The 19,059-nt window shown below is 44.6% G+C and overlaps 1 protein-coding gene across 2 annotated transcripts; it reads left to right on the top strand.

Moving 5' to 3' along the window:
- The first annotated feature begins 2,663 nt into the window (after positions 1-2,663).
- On the top strand, positions 2,664-18,684 carry LOC129152255 (uncharacterized). Of its 2 annotated transcripts, none has more exons than XM_070550986.1 (7): positions 2,664-2,904; positions 12,871-12,922; positions 13,259-13,332; positions 13,503-13,714; positions 13,786-13,933; positions 16,873-16,982; positions 18,037-18,684. In XM_070550986.1, exons 3-7 carry the CDS (start codon positions 13,293-13,295, stop codon positions 18,340-18,342), a joined length of 816 nt encoding a protein of 271 aa, XP_070407087.1. In that variant the 5' UTR covers positions 2,664-2,904; positions 12,871-12,922; positions 13,259-13,292; the 3' UTR covers positions 18,343-18,684. The 2 variants fall into 2 exon arrangements, with proteins under 2 accessions (XP_070407087.1, XP_070407088.1); XM_070550987.1 differs by having other exon boundaries at positions 12,871-12,927.
- Positions 18,685-19,059: the final 375 nt, after the last annotated feature.

Here is a 19,059-nt window from a genome sequence, read left to right as displayed (position 1 = left end):
CTGCTTCAAGACAGAATTTATGTTCCAACATTAAATGCTGTGTTGATGCAGGTTTTGCTTTACCGTCTCCGGTCGCCCAAAGCAAAAGGCTCTGGTAACGGAACTCTCAGTAATGAGACGGGGTTCGATTCCCTGCAGGGCCCTGCTGCTTATGCCGACTGAGACTAACGCTGTTTCACTACACTTTACCATCTACATAAAGATAAACTAGGTTCAGTTATTCATTTTAAGGAATTTTGTCATAAATCATCATAAAAATCTAAATTCTTCTAAACAGTGAAGAGCTGTTTGTCATACGTCACTAAAAAGATGTCTTACAGGGCAGCTCATGCCGCTAGTACGTCGTGATTAGCTGTATTTTAATCAACTTCATATTCAATAATTACAGAAAATTGTGTTTACAGTTGCATCAAAACGTCTGAACCCTATGTCGGAGTCCTACACACATTTTAAAGCCATGATATGAAATTTTTATATTTTAAAATTTTCTTGAGCCAGTGTGTGCTAAAATGGCCGTTAACAGCAGTGGTATGAAGTTCCCAGCCTGGAGGGCCGGTATCAAGCACGTTTTAGTTTTAACTCCGTTTCGACACACCTGATTTCAACCAGCAGGCGATTAACTCCTTAGCATTCCAGCGTCCCGCCCGAGGGACAAAACCCCATTGCGCTGGAAATTTACGGGGTTAAGCTTCTGCAGAGCCTGAACTGCTGCACAGGTGATTAAACCACTGAATCAAGCATACTGGAGCAGAGAAACCACTAAAACGTGCTGGATACCGGCCCTCCAGGACCGGAATCAAATACTCCTGTTTTAGAGGGTTAATGAACAGCCACCCAGCACACATCGCACCCCTTTGGCCAGAATGTTCTACTTTCAACTCCAGACTGGCAGTTGGCTCTGTTGGGACTTAAACAAATATTGAGCTGACATACCTGGAGCTGCAGTCTGCTTCCAGCACATCTCCTGCATGTTTTAAATCATGAACGCAGCTGATTTATAATATGTTTATTGCCAGACTTAAAGTCCATTTTAAAAGAAACATACAGATAAAAGAAAAAGATACAAGAAAAACACAAGAAAAGAAAGCATACCAATTAACATTAATACCAATAAAAGCCTATATAAAATCACAGGATATAACTGCAGTGGAGGTAAGGGACAACAAAACTAACTAGTTGAGATAAATCCACCCAAACATTTTAACCAGTGCATTCTCAGCCTAGACATATAACGAGAGCAGCTCACAGTGGGATTTGAGAGTGCAACTACATTGGAAGACTCTTCCAGCCGTCTCATAAACTTGAACATTAAATTTTTTAGAAGTGCCTTAAATGTGCACACGCTCACAGAAACAAACGTTTGACTAGCACTGCCTCCCCTGGGAGTTTTGAGGAGGATTCTCGTTGCATCATTGTATGCTACTTGTAACCTGTGCAAGCTAGACTTTTTATAGAATGACCACAGATGTGCAGTATAGAGTGGTGTGCAGTATGCTTTAAATAATGCCACTTTAACAGGTGTGGAACAACAGCTGAATGTGCGTGCAATGGTGTTTGCTTGCACATATAGCTTGCAGCACTGCCTGTAAATATCATCATCGTCGCTCATATTGGCTGTGATAAAGTGTCCAAGATATTTTATCTGTTCACAGACTGCAAGACTGTTGCTGGACAACTTAAACACAGGAAAATTAAGCCTTTTATCCTGGGTGGTTCTGTAGGTTAGAACAACACTTTTGCTCGAGTTATATTTTAAATCATATTCCATTCCATACCCAGTAGTAACATCTAGGAGCTGCTGCTGCTGATTTGTTCAATTTAGTGATGAATCACTCGTGTAGACACTGAGGGTGGTTTCCCAGGAGCACTACTCAGCCTAAAACAGCTCTGTACAGCGTGGTTTGAGTCAGCCCATCTGAAAGCAGTTTTGTTCCCACGCCAGCTCCATGAAGCCCCTAGCCAATCAGCGGCCAGAATCACGATACCGGCCCAACTCAGCCTTGCCAGGTACCTCAATTGAGCAGGGACTAAAAATAGGGGAGAAAATACCAAAGCGTGCCCTTGGAAACCGTGGTCGGGCTGAACTGCATCGGTCCGAGTTGCCCTGAGTAGTGTTCCTGGAAAAGCACCTTAAGGCTGCAGAACCAGGCATATCAGCTCTACTAACTCCAACAGACCTGACCGGCAATCTGAAGTTGCAAGTGTGGTATTCTGGCCAAAGAGCGGTGAGGGTCTGAGTGACATTTCATTCACCATGTAAAGGGTCATTTTGGCACATACTGGCTCAAGAAAATGAGTTCAAAATACGAAAAAGTTGTAAAGTATCACTTTAAGTTATCTTGGTGTCATGGTCTGGGGTGAGTCCTCCTCTCTCTGCTAAACCTTCTCTGAGCTTCTCCTGCAGGTGGGCGTGTCAAGGAGTGGACCAGCTGCAGCCCATCTGCTCATCAGCTGGCCAGGGACATATAAGCTGCTGGGAGACATCTTTATTCGCTGGATGATTAACTCAACTTTGGTATCTACGACTCCCGAGCCTGATTACTGAGTAATCCGAATAGATATCGTCCAAGTCGTACTTCTAGCCAGATTGCTGGTTCCTGTGTGTTTTTCCAAGCTTGCCTGATTTTTGTAAGCTGCCTCTTCTCCAGATTTCTACCACCACCTTTCACACCGTCCTGCAACCTACCGGACCAGTCCCGCTGTCTCCCAGCCGCTCCCTGGCTGTCCGCTCCATACTGACCTTACCTTACCGGATCCTGCTCCCTATTCCGTGCTCAGCTCCTCCAGTCCTCCAGCAACCTGGAAACCCAGTCTCCTGTGATCCAGCGTGTGTCTCTGTCTCCCACTCCTCACGGACTACCCCCCCAGAACAACTCTTCTCTGGTTTCCCCTGGATCACAAACTGTAAGTCTCGACCTGTACCTCATTTGTCCGGATCCTCAACATCCACTAACTCTTCCCCCGTCTCTAGATAACCCCCCGGAGCCCCAGCTGGATTTTCCTGCTGCGCTTTTAGTTCACGTTTTATAAACTTTCTTTTTTATACCATACTCAGACTCTGTGAATGATTCTGCATGTGGTGGGTCAGACACCTTCCCCCCTAACATGACACTTGGTTGGACAAGTTTTTGTTTATATTTATACATTGTTTTCATTTTGTTCTCAATTCTCTCAACTACTTAGCTTTAGTAGGAGGATGTTTTATCTCAACAAGCTTTATTCTGTAAGTGAATAAATATATGGGTGCATATAGGACACACCCAAAGTCTTTTCTGGATTTGAATCATTTGGATGTGATACACTGATTTAACTATAACGCTGTTGGCAGACAAAGCAGAAATGTGATCAGTAATTCTCAGTTTTTACTGTGATAAAAGCTGAGCCAATCAGGGGATGGGTGGGCGTGTCTAGCAGCAACTTTAACGAGCCCCCAATGAAACGACTCATTCTGAAAGGTACTGAAAATGTCAAAGAGCTGGTGAGATTGCATTTTCCTGTTTTGTATAGACCACAAAATTGTTCTATAGACCACAAAATTGTTCTAACTTTAAAAATATAGTCGCAACACGTCCCCTTTAACATGTGCTTTTGTAGCAGGAAGTCCTAGTTTACAGTTCTCCAATCAGCCCCAAGACAAAATGCACATTGCCGTACATGAAGCATTAAAAAGGCAATGCGAGGTTTAATTTATACATTTATTCTAATCACAACTGTACAGGAATGTATCGTCACAGCAGAAACGCAACCTAAACCTGACCGTGGAACAACAGCCGTCACAACACATCCAGAACTCCAACAGAAATGTACAGGCTCAGATCATTTCAACTCAACATTTAGATTCCTCTTGATTATCATCATAGTTATTATTATTCACATAGAACTATCTGTCTTTCAAATATCTTTGTTTTAAAGAGCATAAAACAAAGACGGTGGCTGATCCACCGTCTTGGCTTAAATGAAGGGAAAACACTGAAAACTGGGGGCGTCGGGAGGAGTGAAGCCAACTTATTATAGCTTATCAGATTTTTCTGTTATTTTATGTATTTATATTAGCTCATACAAGGCTTTGCAGTAGTTACAGAAGGTTGCAGACATTTGGGGGTTAACTTTTAGGGTTAAATCACTCGGACATCCCTGACACAAAGGGGCGTTGACAAAGAAATCATGAAGCTGTTAAACAACAGGAATAGATAAATACGAAGGCACGGAGATTTGCAGAATAAACACCAAATTTAGAAATAATGGTGATAAAAGAGGAAGACGAGAAGGAGGTTAAGTTGATTAAAGGCAATTTTACTAACCAAACACTAGAGGGCGCTTTAGGAGCGCCTGTTTTAATGTTGATTGGATGGGCTATATAAAGCCTCGAAATGTGAAGAAATATATTTTTGAAATCACTGTTGTGCCCAGTAGCGGTTTTAGGCACGGGCAGACAGGGCAGTTGCCCGGGGCGGCATTTTTTCATGACACAAAAGGGGCGCTGAGTAAAAAAATAAAAGAAATCTGCGCCGCACCGAGGTGTTCTATTATCTGTCATATCACAGTGTCTGGATTGGAAACGGCAAGTTGGCGCCCCCTGCAGCTGCAGGCGCTCCTGCTGACTGAGAATGTTCACGTGTACCGTGCATGTATGAAGAAGAGGAAGGGGAGGGGTGCAGCGGGGGAATTCACCTCTGGTTCTTTTCCAAATGAAATGAGTGGGTAGAGGCTGAATCAACTGTAACATGGCTATAGTCAATCACATCTTGATGTTCTTCTATTTAACGCACATTTCATTCATAATATCATAAACACAGGCCTATCATTCTTTCAGGTTTTTCTGAATTGTGTGAAATGACCAAATAAAAAAGGAAAAACAAAATGATTTTGTGGTCACCCCCCCCCCCCCCCCCCCCCCCCATCAAGGACAAATTGTTTTGTCCTGACTAAAGGAAACTTATTGAGTCAAGAGCCAAACAGAAGAGATGAATATAAAAAGGCTAAAACCACCAGGTGCCCGATTCAGGAAAAAAAAATAAAAAAGAGGAGAAAGATAAAGGTATGTACGCTCTCATGATGCATGTTTTCAATTTTTTGAACCAGTTAACTGGGGTTTTAACGGTTAAATTCGGTCAACTATTTGCTAACAGAGCTAATAGGGCTGAAATATTGAAACGAATATTCAAATGGTTTGAAAAAATTCCTTGAATCGTTTTTTACTGATTCAAACTAGGATTTGTTAAATGCTTGCTGTGGCCTGTGGCCTGCCTGAACAACAACAAACACATGTTGATCATGTTCACATAATAATAAATAAAACAACTCTACAAGCAAACAAAGCTACTTCTGTCTCTGCTTCTCCGTCTCCTATCTCTTCCTCTCTGTGTCAGATTTTTAGTTACTCCTCTGCCTCCTTTAGCGATAATGGTACGTGTAATAAATGTAGCATTTTTGTAGCATTGGAGGCGAGGGTGTCGGAATTGGAGTCCCGGCTCTGCGCTGTTGAAAAGCCCGTAAACAGCCGTAGCTACTTAGCTAGCGCGGGGCTAACTAGCTCAGAACCATCCCGTAGCGACCCTCCAGCAGAACCCAAGCAGCCGGGACCTCAGGCCGGCTGGGTGACGGTACGCAGGAAGCATAGAACTCAGCCCGTGGGCCACCACCAACCCGTCCACGTTTCTAATAGATTTTCCCCGCTCAGTGACGCACCCACTGACAAGCCGACTCTGATCATTGGCAGCTCCATAGTCAGAAACGTGGCATTAGAGACTCCAGCAACCATAGTTAAATGTTTACCTGGGGCCAGAGCGGGCGACATTAAATCTTATCTGAAACTGCTGGCTAAGGATAAGCGTAAATACAGTAAGATTTTTATCCACGCTGGCGGTAACGACACCCGGTTACGCCAATCAGAGGTCAGTAAAATTAATGTTGCTTCGGTGTGCAAGTTTGCCAAAACAATGTCGGACTTCGTAATTTTCTCTGGCCCCCTGCCTGATCGGACCAGTGACGTCATGTTTAGCCGCACGCTGTCCTTCAACCGCTGGCTGTCTAGGTGGTGTCCTGAAAACAATGTGGGCTACATTGAAAATTGGAAAACTTTTTGGGGAAAACCTGGTCTGATGCGGGGAGACGGCATCCATCCCTCTTTCGATGGAGCAGCTCTTCTTTCTAGGAACATGGCCAGTTTTATTAGTCCTCCATGACTACCCAGGGTCCAGACCAGGAAGCAGAGTCGTAGTTTAACCCACCCCTCTGCAGCTTCTGTACTGTTACCCACCCACTACCCCATAGAGACAGTGTCCTGCCCACGGCCAAAATCACACAGATTGAATATCAGGCTTAATAAAGCAAATCATGGAAATCTCATAAATATTAGAACAAATTCAACCGAGCAGAAAACTAGAAAAATTAAATGTGGGTTGTTGAACATTAGATCCATTTTTTCTAAGACTTTGTTGGTTAATGACTTGATTTGTGATAATCAGATCTCTTTGCTCTCTCTCACAGAATCCTGGCTGCAGCAAGAGGACTATGTTAGCTTAAACGAGTTGACTCCTTCAAATTATTTAAATCATCATATTGCTCGAAGTACAGGGCGAGGAGGAGGGGTAGCAACCATTTTTCATTCGGACTTATTAATCAGTCCCTTACCAATTAATAGCTACAGTTCGTTCGAACATCTTATTCTTAGTTTTCCTAATCCAGATTGCAAAACTGTAAAACCACTCTTGTTTGTAGTTTTATATCGTCCACCAGGCCCTTACTCTGAGTTTTTGGATCAGATCTCTGATCTTTTATCTGTTTGGTGCTACATACTGATAAGGTCATTGTAGTGGGGTGTAACAGACGCTGTCTATTTTGGTGGCCACAAGGTGGCCTCATCACTACATCTTGCTCTCCTGGCTCTAACGGAGCCAGGTGCAGCTCATTTCAATCAGTGCGCTCCCTGTTAAAAGGCAGCTCCTTCTGATATTCGAGGAGGGAAGCTTAGAAGAGGCCTGGTGTTAGAGCGAGTGTTCCTCTTTTTCCTTCCTAGAAAACCTGACGTTAAAGTCTCGTTTGATACCTATGTGGTTAGATTATCCTTCCTCGAAATATCAAGCTTGGTTGTGTTTCACTAGCATACTCGTAAAAGAGTTCAGCTCACCCTTTTGGTGGAGTTTTTGGTGTTCCTCCAAATTCCTTCCTTTTACCCGGTTTAGTCCCGGCGCTTTGTGTTTAGTTGTTTGTTATTTACCCACGTGTTGGATGACCTCTTTGTTTATTAATCTTAGTGTTGTTTGCCCAATGTAACCGGGTCACCTTAGTTCCCGGAAGTAATTCTGGTTGTACGTGTCATGCCGCTGACACAGGAGAGGCCAGGTGTGTAGTTAGAGGGCTGCTATAATTAGGGCAGCTGGGGTCTAGCCGCAAAAGCCGAAAGCCTCGCTTTGGGTGCAGACGTGGGTGTAGCTAAGTGGTGAGTGATCTGGCTTTGCTTTAGTTTAAAGGTTTTTTCCTTAATCGGTTTCTCTTTATGAAATGTGAGCAGGACTGAGGGGTGAACAACCGGGAATTTACATTGGCAAGCGGTTGGCCGATGAGGTACTGGTTTACAACATTCATAGCATTTTTTGTGCTTCGTTAGAATAGGACTAACAATGCGTGTTTTGTTCACAGATCTTAGCCTGCTACTGTTTTTCCAGTTCTTTTTATTAAACCTTTTCCAGCTCTTTTATTAAACCCTTTTTCCGGTTCTATTTTATCAATAGTCGTCTTCTCTAGAGGGGAAAGGAAGGAACACTTTTATGAGACTGGTGGTTAACATTGAGGACAGTGCTGTCTCTGGGAGGGTGTCACGACGTGCTGCGGAGTGGAGCGGAGATAAGGCGAGGATCCAGACCGGGGAGGAAGCAGGCAGACAGGTAGAATTAACTTCACAGGTTTATTAGGACGCACTCTGACAATGAAACAATGACTCCACACAGGACACAAAACAGACAGGGTTTAAATAGAGGAGGACCGGGAGCTAAGGTGATTGGGAAACAAGAGGCAGGTGGGGGTAATTAACGAGACAGAGCTGAACTAAACAGGGAGACAGGACAGGGTGTGACAGTACCCCCCCCCTCCCCCCCCCCTCAAAGGGCGGAACCCAGACACCCACAGGAACAAGGAGCAGGGCGGGAGGAGGGGGACCCGGAGGGAGGGCCCAGAGGAACCGAGGGACCGATGGAGAGGCGGCAGGGAACAGCAGAGTCCGGGGGCCTGCGGCAGATGAGGCGACGGGCCCATGGAGGCCGGCGCCTGCGGCAGATGAGGAGGCGACGGGCCCTTGGAGGCCGGCGCCTGCGGCAGAAGAGGAGGCGACGGGCCCATGGAGGCCGGTGCCTGCGGCAGATGAGGAGGCGACGGGCCCATGGAGGCCGGTGCCTGCGGCAGAAGAGGAGGCAATGGGCCCTTGGAGGCTGGCGCCTGCGGCAGAAGAGGAGGCGACGGGCCCTTGGAGGCCGGCGCCAGCGGCAGAGGAGGAGACGAGGACGGACCCTTGAGGGTCTGCGTCCATGATAGAGGAGCTCTGCAGGCTGGGCCGGTGACAAAGTCTCTGCAGGCTGGGCCGGTGACAAAGTCTCTGCAGGCTGGGCCGGAGCGGCCCTCAAAACCACCATCGGAACCGGAAACCGTGGAGACGCCCGGCTGGACGGAGTGTCGACCTCTTGAGTGCAGAGAGCATCCCCAGATGAGGCGACTTCAGACGAGGCGACATCGTCAGACGAGGCGACATCGTCAGACGAGGCGACGTCGTCAGACGAGCCGACTTCAGACGAGGCGACGTCATCAGACGAGCCAACTTCAGAGACGGCGACGTCATCAGACGAGCCGACTTCAGAGGCGACTACGTCATCAGACGAGCCGACTTCAGAAGAGGAGGCGACGTCATCAGAGGAGGAGGCCACGTCATCAGACGGGCCGACTTCGGAGGAGGAGGCCACATCAGACGAGCCGACTTCAGAGGCGACGTCATCAGACGAGCCGACTTCAGAGGCGACGTCATCAGACGAGCCGACTTCAGAGGAGGAGGCGACGTCATCAGACGAGCCGACTTCAGAGGAGGAGGCAACGTCATCAGACGAGCCGACTTCAGAGGAGGAGGCGACGTCATCAGAGGAGCCGACTTCAGAGGAGGAGGTGACGTCATCAGAGGAGGAGGCCACGTCATCAGACGAGCCGACTTCAGAGGAGGAGGCAACGTCATCAGAGGAGGAGGCCACGTCATCAGAGGAGGAGGCCACGTCATCAGACAGGCCGACTTCGGAGGACACGCCTTCGGACACGTCGACTTCAGAGGAGGCGCCTTCGGACACGTCGACTTCAGAACAGGCGCCTTCGGACACGTCGACTTCAGAACAGGAACGGGCGTCGACTTCCCTTGACTTCTTGTCCGAGGGCGTCGGCTTCGGGTCCGGGGGCGTCGACTTCTGGTCCTTCGGTTTTCGGACGGTCGACCTCTGGACCGGAACCGGAACCGTCTGCTTCGGGCCCGGAGGAGTCAGCTTCTGGTCCCTCGACTTCTGAACCGCCGAGTTTTGGTCCGGATCCGGTACCGTCTGCTTTTGGGTCGGTAGCAGGGCCGCTGCTAGGAGAGCTTGGAGCGATGAGGAGAGGCGGGAGGTCAGCTTGTCCAACTCTAGCTCCCTGAGGCTGAGCGCCCAACGGAGCTGGGCCAGCTCAGTCCGCTGACCAGCGAGCTCCGCTGGGTGAATCCTGCGCTCGCTCCTCTGGCCCAGAGACGAGGAGTATAGAGCATCCAGGTGAGACTCCTGGCGGCTGAGGAGCTCGCGGAACCGGTCGAGCTCCGCCCGTTGCTCTATCAGCCGGGCTGCGATTGCTGCTCCTTCCTCTGCAACCGACGGAGGCTCCGGTTCGGCAGGAGACGGGACTGGTGGTCTGGCCGGGGGCGTGTCCGAACTGCCACGCCGGGCACGGCCAGCGGCGGGCTCGAAGCTCCGTCCAGAAGCGCAGGGCTGCGGTGGCTTCCGGCGTCTCTCCCCACGCCGTGGACCGACTCCGGGGGAACAGATCGCCAGCCTCGTGCCCCCATAGCTGGAGCGATCTGGCAGCGGCTCCCAGTCCAAACATGCCTCCGGTTCCGGGAGGACAGGGAGGAACGCCGCGGCCGAAGGTCGGCGATGCCGGCGGCGGCGGCGAGGCGGAGCTGGGGCTGGAGACGGAGAAGCCGGCTGGTGGGTCGGGGTAAGCCACTGGAGCAGATTCTCCCAAGGCAGAATCTCCCGGCTGGATCCATCAACGGGTTCGGGTGGAGTCATTCTGTCACGACGTGCTGCGGAGTGGAGCGGAGATAAGGCGAGGATCCAGACCGGGGAGGAAGCAGGCAGACAGGTAGAATTAACTTCACAGGTTTATTAGGACGCACGCTGACAATGAAACAATGACTCCACACAGGACACAAAACAGACAGGTATGGCGTCAGAGGCGTGCCACAACACGTGCACGCGGATTGGGTCCACATCGCGCGTGTGAACGGGACTCGCGAGTGAAAATATACATAGCGAGAGGTCATTTGTGCACTGAGAGGGAGCAAACTGTGTCTGTGTGCGCACAAGTATGTGCACAAGTGACAAACCTGCGTGCGCGCGTTGCCAACGAGCACACGGCAGAGGAAAACGTGCGCGCGCGGCAGCCTCTCTGCGCGCTCGGCAGCCTCTCTGCGCGCTCGGTTTCTGACTCTGCTCGCTCGGCTGTAAGGGGTTTTGGCACTCTGGAGGCGTGGCCTGTGGCAGATCTTCTCTGTCCTCTGATTGGTTAGTTTACCCCACACTTTACCCTCTACCTATCTATATAAAGAAATCTGATATTCAGTAGTTGTTGTCATAGCTCAGCTGGTAGAGCTGGTGACTCTCCCCCCGGAGGATCCAGGTTCGAGTATGGGCAAGGCAAATAGAGTAGATGTTGTGTAATTTTTTCCTAATTCCTGTGATATTATTTTACAGTTGTGACCGTTCAACTGTCATTAAACGTCCGAATGTTTGCTGGGCAGTGTTTTAAAAAGTGCACATAAGCTAGATGATTTTAACCATATAAAATTAATATTTTTTGTGATACTGGAAAAATACATACTGAAATAAAACTACTGATTGAAAACTTTATGACTGTGGTTGTATAATATATGACTCACTAATACACTGCAAAGGCCCTTAGAGTGGGGCTTCCAGAGAGAAAGAGAGAGAATTTGTATTCTGTCAAAGTAGTAATATTACTTCAGCCACTCTTGAGAGGAGACTCCAGGTAAAAATAGACTTGTGGGTGTAGGTATGTTCAAGTTTAAAAAGTTCTTGCCTCATTAATGTATTGTTTATTTTTTTCAGCATTTAATTGACAAATTATCCTTTCAAATAATTAATTGATGAGTTACATAATTGTCCATTTAGAATTGTTGAATGGACTGAGTCAAGTTTGGTGCACTTTATATATTTCAAAACATGTTTTTTTATTTATTTTAATGATTCAAATAAATAATTTAAATGTTAATTTAATGAAATATTTCTATTTTTTCATTACCTCACCCTTGTTTTGACAAAAACGGGACCTTGCTGGATAATATCATGGAGAAACTATTTGTTCACAGTACTTGGCTCAGTGAGGATCTGTATACCAAAGGAGGAGATACTCAGAAATCTGTCTGCAGATTGTTACAACCCAGACTGGAAGTGGTGGGCTGTAATAAGAAAGGAGACCAAACAGAGGAGTGGGGGTTCAACAACTGATTTATTTAACCAAAGTAAGGATTTACTAAAGCAAGTTAGTGAACAGAAAATGGCCATCTCAAGGTTTTACTCGGATGTCCCTCAGCAGGGTGAAGCACTGTTGAAGGTCATCTGAATGAAAGCTTGATATGCAGCTTCTTTATGAAAGTGTGTAAATATACAGTGTGGTTGCCGTACATATGTTGAGGTTCTCAGACATCAGGCGTCTTTGCCCAGGCCTTCACTAGTGGGCTATTTTAAAAGTTGGTAAGGAGAAAAACCACAGCATATAGCTGATTGTTTACAAATGCAAGGAGGGGAATAACAATCAAAAAGCTTGTGTTCTTGGACCAGATGAATGGAGTGCTCCACATGCACTCAGACATGTTATGGCTTCTGTTTCTATAACTTCACATGCAGACATTTGAGTTTTGCCAGAAAGGAAAGGACTAACCTGGGAATCTGGTGTGTTGAAAATGCTACAACTAGAGATGGTAATCATGGTAGACAGGGGTTTCTTCATTGATGACAATGTGCCCTGCAAAGTGTACAGGCCAGCTTTCCTTTCTGGCAAACCTCAAATGTCTGCATGTGAAGTTATAGAAACAGAAGCCATAACATGTCTGAGAGTGCATGTGGAGCGCTCCATTCATCTAGAACAGCTGAAAAAGAAAAAGAGATATTAAGGGTGGTGTGTGTCAGCCTTCAGAAAGATGCTGATCAACTAGCTGAACAGGCAGAAAACAAACCGAGCACGCTCATGGCTCAAATGATAACAAAATCTAATACTCTAAGGAAGAGATACAGGGACAAATGCAATGAACTGACAGATGTTGAGTCAGAGCTGGAATCAAAAACTAGTGAGCTAAGGCACATGCATTAATCCTGTTGTGTGTGAAAAAAATGCTGTAGCATGTTCAATAACATGTAACTTTCCATGCAACTATGTATTTGCTATGTTCCAGGCATACATTTTTTTGTTGTTTATCTCAGGGTACATTATAATACATTGAATTCTCAGAGGATTTTTTTATGTACATATATATCCGTGGATTCTCATGTGTGTTTGTTTATGGCATTAAAAAGGTTAAAAATGGCATTAGAATGGCATTAAAAAGCATTAAATTTGTTTTGCTGATTTCTGCAGAAACCCTGGATAAAGAAAGTCACTCATCCTGCCGGAAAGATTACACACGAGTGTAAGGTGTATGGAGCTTTCAGTGAACTATTTTCAGTTGGTGAAAAAAAAAATCATGAATGAAAGAATTTGGAAAATCAACAGTTCATAATTGTTTTTAAGAATAAAAACAACAGGTTTTTTTCAGTCATTCTTGTGAAATTGATATTACTAATATTATTTGAAACACATGATCAAAATACAGTTCAACCCCAATAAAAAACATAAGAGATGTTTGATGCTTTTGGTGCTAAACTTTGGATCCATGACAGGTGGTCACTAGACTTTTAAAACCAGTCTAGAGCAGTTTCCGTTTTTATCTGCATGGCACAGCATGATGGTTGTTCCTGTCCTCCAGGTAAAGGCACAGTTGAAAGGAACACAAGGAAATCATGGATGGATTGGATGATTTTACAGTATCGATTCTAAATGGTATGTCAACCTTGTGTTTCAAAATATATTCATCTGTGTAAACTGCTGAGTAACTGGATTGTTTATGCTCACAGTTGTTTAATTTAACTATGTTCTGTAATCCTTATTCACATAGATTCTGAGATTGGAGATTCTCCTATGTTTTTTAAATGTTTGTTATGTTTTTTTAGCTGACAAGGATAGTCGAGTAACGCAGGCCAGGCATTACAAGACTCTGCAGGCAATGTATAAGAAGCCAAAGCCCAACCAAAACGCTGTCCGGCAAATCCTTGACCTTGAGTTTCAATCAAGACGAGCCTTCATTGACAGTGATGTTCTGAAAGAAGAGGAAAGAGCCGGAAAGATTCTCGAGGCATACCCATGTTTCAAGGAGCTTCACAATGTAAGTGGCTTATTTTTTATTGTTTCTTCCCCATAAAGCAAGCATATACTTTTTTGTTTCTTTCACTATAGGTGATGGACGAGCTGAGGCGCATCCTGGATAAAGGCAACTGCACATTCCTGACAGAATTAAAGAAGCGATGGGATGACTTCTGCTCCACGGTTCAGTTTTACGGTGTTTGGAAGAAGGTGTTGAAGCCACCCATGAACCTGGATGAAGGTTAGTCATTGTGCTGTCATCCACACACCATGTAACTGTTGCTACAGATATAAGTATGATTATCGTTATGTATATTGTTAACACTGATGAAACTGGAATAATTGTACCATATTGGTTAGAATGTCAGATGACCCCTCTTTAATAAAGTATATAGTTAAATATTTCTTAAGCTGAGGAGACCAAACTTTCTCAGAGAAAAAGATGATAGCTGGGGTGCACTGTCACATCCACTCCTGCCGGAACCAACCGGACTCCACCTCCCATCAGGCCAGGAGTCGAACCTACTGCTCCCGTCAGAAGCCAAATTTCCCACTCCTCTCGGAAGCACACACCTGGAGCAGCTGGCTTTTTCCTGCCTCCCGCTCCAACTCCAGCCGTGGGGTAATTCACCGTCTGTGACAGCATGACTGAGCCCTGTCACGGATGGTGACTTACCCCACGGCTGGAGTCGATGGAGCGGGAGGCAGGAAGAAGCTGGCTGCTCCAGGTGTGGGTGGAGTGTGCTCCAGAGAGGAGCAGGAGGTTCGGCTCCGGATCGGAGCAAGGAGTTTAGAGTCTGTTAAGGTAAAAGAGGCTCTAGTCTTGAGCTTGAAGAACCCTCGATGACTGACGGCGTCTGGAAGAATGCTTCCGGCTTTTATGAGTGGCGTAGGGAACATTGGCGAGTGCCGGAGGCACGAGGCCTGATAGGAGGTGGAGTCCGGTTGGTTCTGCTGGGAGTGGATCCAGCAAGAGTGGATGTGACAGTGCACTGTGTGTCCTTGAACATTGATAAGTTCGAGGGGCAACAAGGACAAGAAGCTTGACCTTTCTGTACATTACATCAACTACATTTAAAATTAAACACAACAAACCATAAAAATAGTCTACAGTGTTTAAATTTATTTATAATTTTATTTATATTGCTCTTTGTAACTGCTAGGATTCTGGGGCCTCATTCACCAAAACTTTGTAGAAATATTCCTAAATTCGTTCCTATGAAAGAAATTTAGATTGTTCGTACAAACAGTCAAAATCCTGATTTATGAAACATGCGGTGGCCTCTCGTACGCACGTTCCTCTATACTCGTCTGATTAAAAATCACACATGCATACCCAGGTGCTCATGTCTGTTCAGTCATTTATATACAGAAACACCCTCAATTAACCATATTTGGTCACGCTACGTCCTCAGCACATTAAGGGATTCCTGTGTTCTACCCAGAAAAAAGAAAAATTGCTAGATCGAGACACTGGCTGCCAAAGTGCAAAAGAACCAAGCTAGTTGCAGAGGTTATAAACACAGTCTGGACAGAGGAGAGGTTCCTGTCGGGAATAAATTAAAAATAGAATTGAATACATCATAGAGTAACGAGTTGTTATTTACATTTAAGAAGTCGATCTGCCTGGTGTTTGTTTTATTTGGAAATGTCTGAGAGTGCAGCCTCTTCTGAGCTGTCATTCAGTCTGGTTACCTTGAAGCGTGTATTTGGGGAGCAGAGGATAGGGCTGTAGCGAAGCCTCGACGAAGTCGACGGCTCGATTCTAAAAATTTGTCGACGTCAGATCCGGAAGTCGACGCACCGCGCCCACTTGTTGCATCCCCAGGAGTTTGTAAATAGAGGAGGAATCTGCCTGTTCTTCCTCTAGTTCGCCCTCTTCTCCGCCTTCACTAACATCTCCGCAAATACCGAAGACCCGGAACAACGTCCGTCCACTACTAGATTATTTTCCTGTTTTGCCCCTTCGTCTCCCGGCAACGGACAACAACTTCCGGGGTCAGATGCGCTGCTTCGTGTCTATCGCAGATGTAGAAAATCACCGGGAGCGCTTCTCCCTTAATAAAGGAGCTTCTTTCAGACATGAGGAGAGCTGTTTTGGTGGTAGCAGTCTCTCCTCCGTGCTGGTCTGTTTGCTGCTGGGTGTTTTTGGTTTATTTAAACTTGGTAACTTGAACTTAATGTTGGTAAAGCTACTGTTAGCATCTTCGCTAACAGCTTCTTGCGTTGGGATAAGCTGTTACGTTTTGGTTTAGAGTTCATCTTTTTTGTGGTGTAGATCTCCCTTTTATTACATTTAGAGTGTTGTGGGTTTTCGGTTTAGTGTAAAATACCACCTGAGTTTGGTTTAACCCGTAAGACCACTCGCCTCACGCACATAAGTGACCAAAACAAAGCAGCATGGAGACACTCCATCTTCTACCACCTCTCAGGCAGCAGCCTGCACTCCCAAGTTCTACACATCATCAGAACATAACCAACCAACACAATAAACGCAGTGTTATACAAAATGGAAGGCCTGTAGTGTTTATTCTCTTACAGTAAGAATTTATCAATTTTTTTTTGAGGAATTTATTTGAGATTTTCTGGTTTTTGTTAATTGTGCAATAGAAAAATAATCATTAGATTAATTTTCTAAATAGTCATTAGAATAGTCGACTATTCGATAAAATAATCGTCAGAATAATCGTTTTAAAAATAATCGTTTACCCCCAGCCCTAGCAGAGGAGGTTCTGGAGGGTTCTAGTTGTAAAATAGAATATGGACTGGATTCGGATTTGTGCGGTTCATCTGTCGCTCCACAATGGATCCCAAATCACAGCATTGCTCCAGATGGATCTCCTGCCAGTGCATTCAAGGACACGAGAGCATGCTCAAATCCTTAATAATAACATAGAAACAATCTTTTATTTAATTCAGGCAGTAAGCAAGTGCCGACTGGCTTGAGATCCAGTCAGCTGCGGAGTCGATGCTCTTGTGATTGACTCTTGAATGTCTAGACCTATAATATAAGATGAACAATTTTTGTCAAATGAGTGTACAAAATAATGCTTTCTGGTATTTAGAAAAATACAGGACTGTTAATGGTGGCACGGGATTATTTGTGAACTCAAGATGAAGCTGTCAATCAGATTTAGGCAGAGTAATGTTGAACTAAAAGTTGATTTTACTGTGTTCCAGTGAAACACAACATAGCCCTGTTCAGGGCACTCCCCATGCTCTTCCCATCACCAGCTGTACCCCCCAAGAAGCTGGGACATGCCAGTGAGGCATTAATTCATGTCCTTCAGGTTAGTTTTCTCATATCTGTTGAATGTCTGCAAGTGGTTTTATTTTGTACATGCAGGGTTTTTCCTGACTCAAATTGAGGCAGAGGTGGTACCATCCTGACCATGCCCCACCACATACTCTGTGCATTCAACTGCCTCAATTTTTTAAAAGCCAAATATGTTATCGTTAAGTGTTTGAATCTAAGCTTCTGTGGATTAATTGAATATTTCATTTGACAACGTTTCAAGTGAAACAAAACTGGTTTGCTGCTAAAAAATATGAAATAAAACATCAAAATGATCAGGCTGAAATAACAGACTCTTATTATGAAAGGCTCAATAATATGCATTAGATTAGTGTTTATTTCCTTTTTACCATCTGATATTTATAGTTAAAATATTTTTATATATTTGACCCACATTTCAGTAACGTTTTAGGTTTGTATTAATAACACTCATCTTAGTCTAAATGACACATAAATATATGCAGTAAAATATAATGTATTTCATTAACATTATTGGAAATGGTAACAACATTTAATTTCTGCTGCTAACAATGCAATGATGGCATGTCTATTATGTACGGGTTGGCAATAATACAGTTTAAATTATGTTCACTACAACGGCTTGCTGTACTTCCTGCTCCTGTGTGTGTAGCAGACTTGTAGCAGTAATGTGACTCGTATCTGCAGCGGTTCTGATCCGTAGTGCTGCAGGATGCAGAATAAACAGGATGGTGGGGACTTTTCATATCTCTCTCTCTCTCTCTCTCTCTCTCTCTCTCTCTCTCTCTCTCGAGGACTTTTCATCTTTCTCTCTCTCTCTCTCTCTCTCTCTCTCTCTCTCTCTCTCTCTCTCTCTCGAGGACTTTTCATCTTTCTCTCTCTCTCTCTCTCTCTCTCTCTCTTATAATGTAATGTAATTAAAATTAGTATTAGACAGAGTCTCTAAGTAATTAAAATTAAATGGTCAGTCATGTGGGGACAGCAATTGTGTCTCAAGTAGTTGGACTGCACCAGTAACATTTCAGATTCTCTGTTCTACCATGAAGAAATAATTTGTCCTTTTTCTTTAGCCAACAGAAGATCCAGCCATGTACCTCCAGAAGAGATCCCTCTTGGGCCCGGTTTTGCTGTTTGATGGGTCATCCTGTCTTGTGGCACTGGAAACCACTCCCATCACCACATTTGCAAAAGAAGACCTCGGTCAAGGTTTGCTGTATCTAATGGCATACTGCTACACCCTGCATCTCACTTATCCAAAGTGTGTGGCAACCCTTCTGTCTGTCATTCAGACTGAAGTTTTAAAGGACAATATCCATGAGCAAGACACCACAGGCTCATACAAAAAAGCCATGGCAGAGTGGAAAAGTTTTTGTTAGAAGTAGCACTGTCCAAGCTAGACTGTCATGTTTGTTCAGAAAAGTTCTTACCCAACATTTAGAGGTTGTGATGTAGACATTTACAACTACATTCTTAATTTTTTTTTGTTAGATTCTTCCTGACACTGTATACGTAACCAAAAAAAAAGATAATCTGTGTCTAAAATGTTCATCTTAAAACAAAGTTTTAGTATATGAAATGTTGAGGTTCTTCATGTGTTAGAGGAATACAAAACAATACGCTTAAAATTAAGATTTGTTAAGAAAGTCGTTGATCTGTGCGATGTTTGGAAAAATTTTTGACATTTGAAAAGAAATTTCAAATAAAGGTTGTTTATTACACCCTGTGCCTAATTTCTTTTATTATAAATTCTTTGTCTTGATTTAAAACAAAACCTATTAATGATTCTTGATTGCAGAAGATTAATCTTGTACAGTTGCTTGTTCCAAGATTGTTCATCTCAACATGAGAGGGATAAAAAACTGAAAAAAGCACCAACAGGCTAGTTTAGAGTTAATTTTATTTAATTTTGCACTTGAAATTAGTGTTTCACTACTTGTATTAAGAACTCTGTCACTTGTCTAAAGTGTAGATATTTTTTCTTATTTCAAGAAGTCTTACCAAGTGCAATTATCTTGCTGCACTGGCAGATTATTTCACTTAATTTAAGGTCATTTAGACTAAATTCAACTATTTTTTAGCTTATTTTAAGATGG

This window comes from Nothobranchius furzeri, chromosome 5 (genome assembly GCF_043380555.1).
Source record: "Nothobranchius furzeri strain GRZ-AD chromosome 5, NfurGRZ-RIMD1, whole genome shotgun sequence".
NCBI lineage: Eukaryota > Metazoa > Chordata > Actinopteri > Cyprinodontiformes > Nothobranchiidae > Nothobranchius > Nothobranchius furzeri.
Note: the sequence above shows the minus strand (reverse complement) of the source record. Positions and strands in the feature narration are given on the sequence as shown.

Coding starts and splice junctions, on each gene's coding strand:
- LOC129152255 (XM_070550986.1), top strand. CDS start 13,293: ATGGATGGATTGGATGATTTTACAGTATCGATTCTAAATG. Junction 13,715..13,785: donor GTTTCAAGGAGCTTCACAAT/GTAAGTGGCTTA, acceptor CTTTCACTATAG/GTGATGGACGAGCTGAGGCG. Junction 16,983..18,036: donor CATTAATTCATGTCCTTCAG/GTTAGTTTTCTC, acceptor CTTTTTCTTTAG/CCAACAGAAGATCCAGCCAT.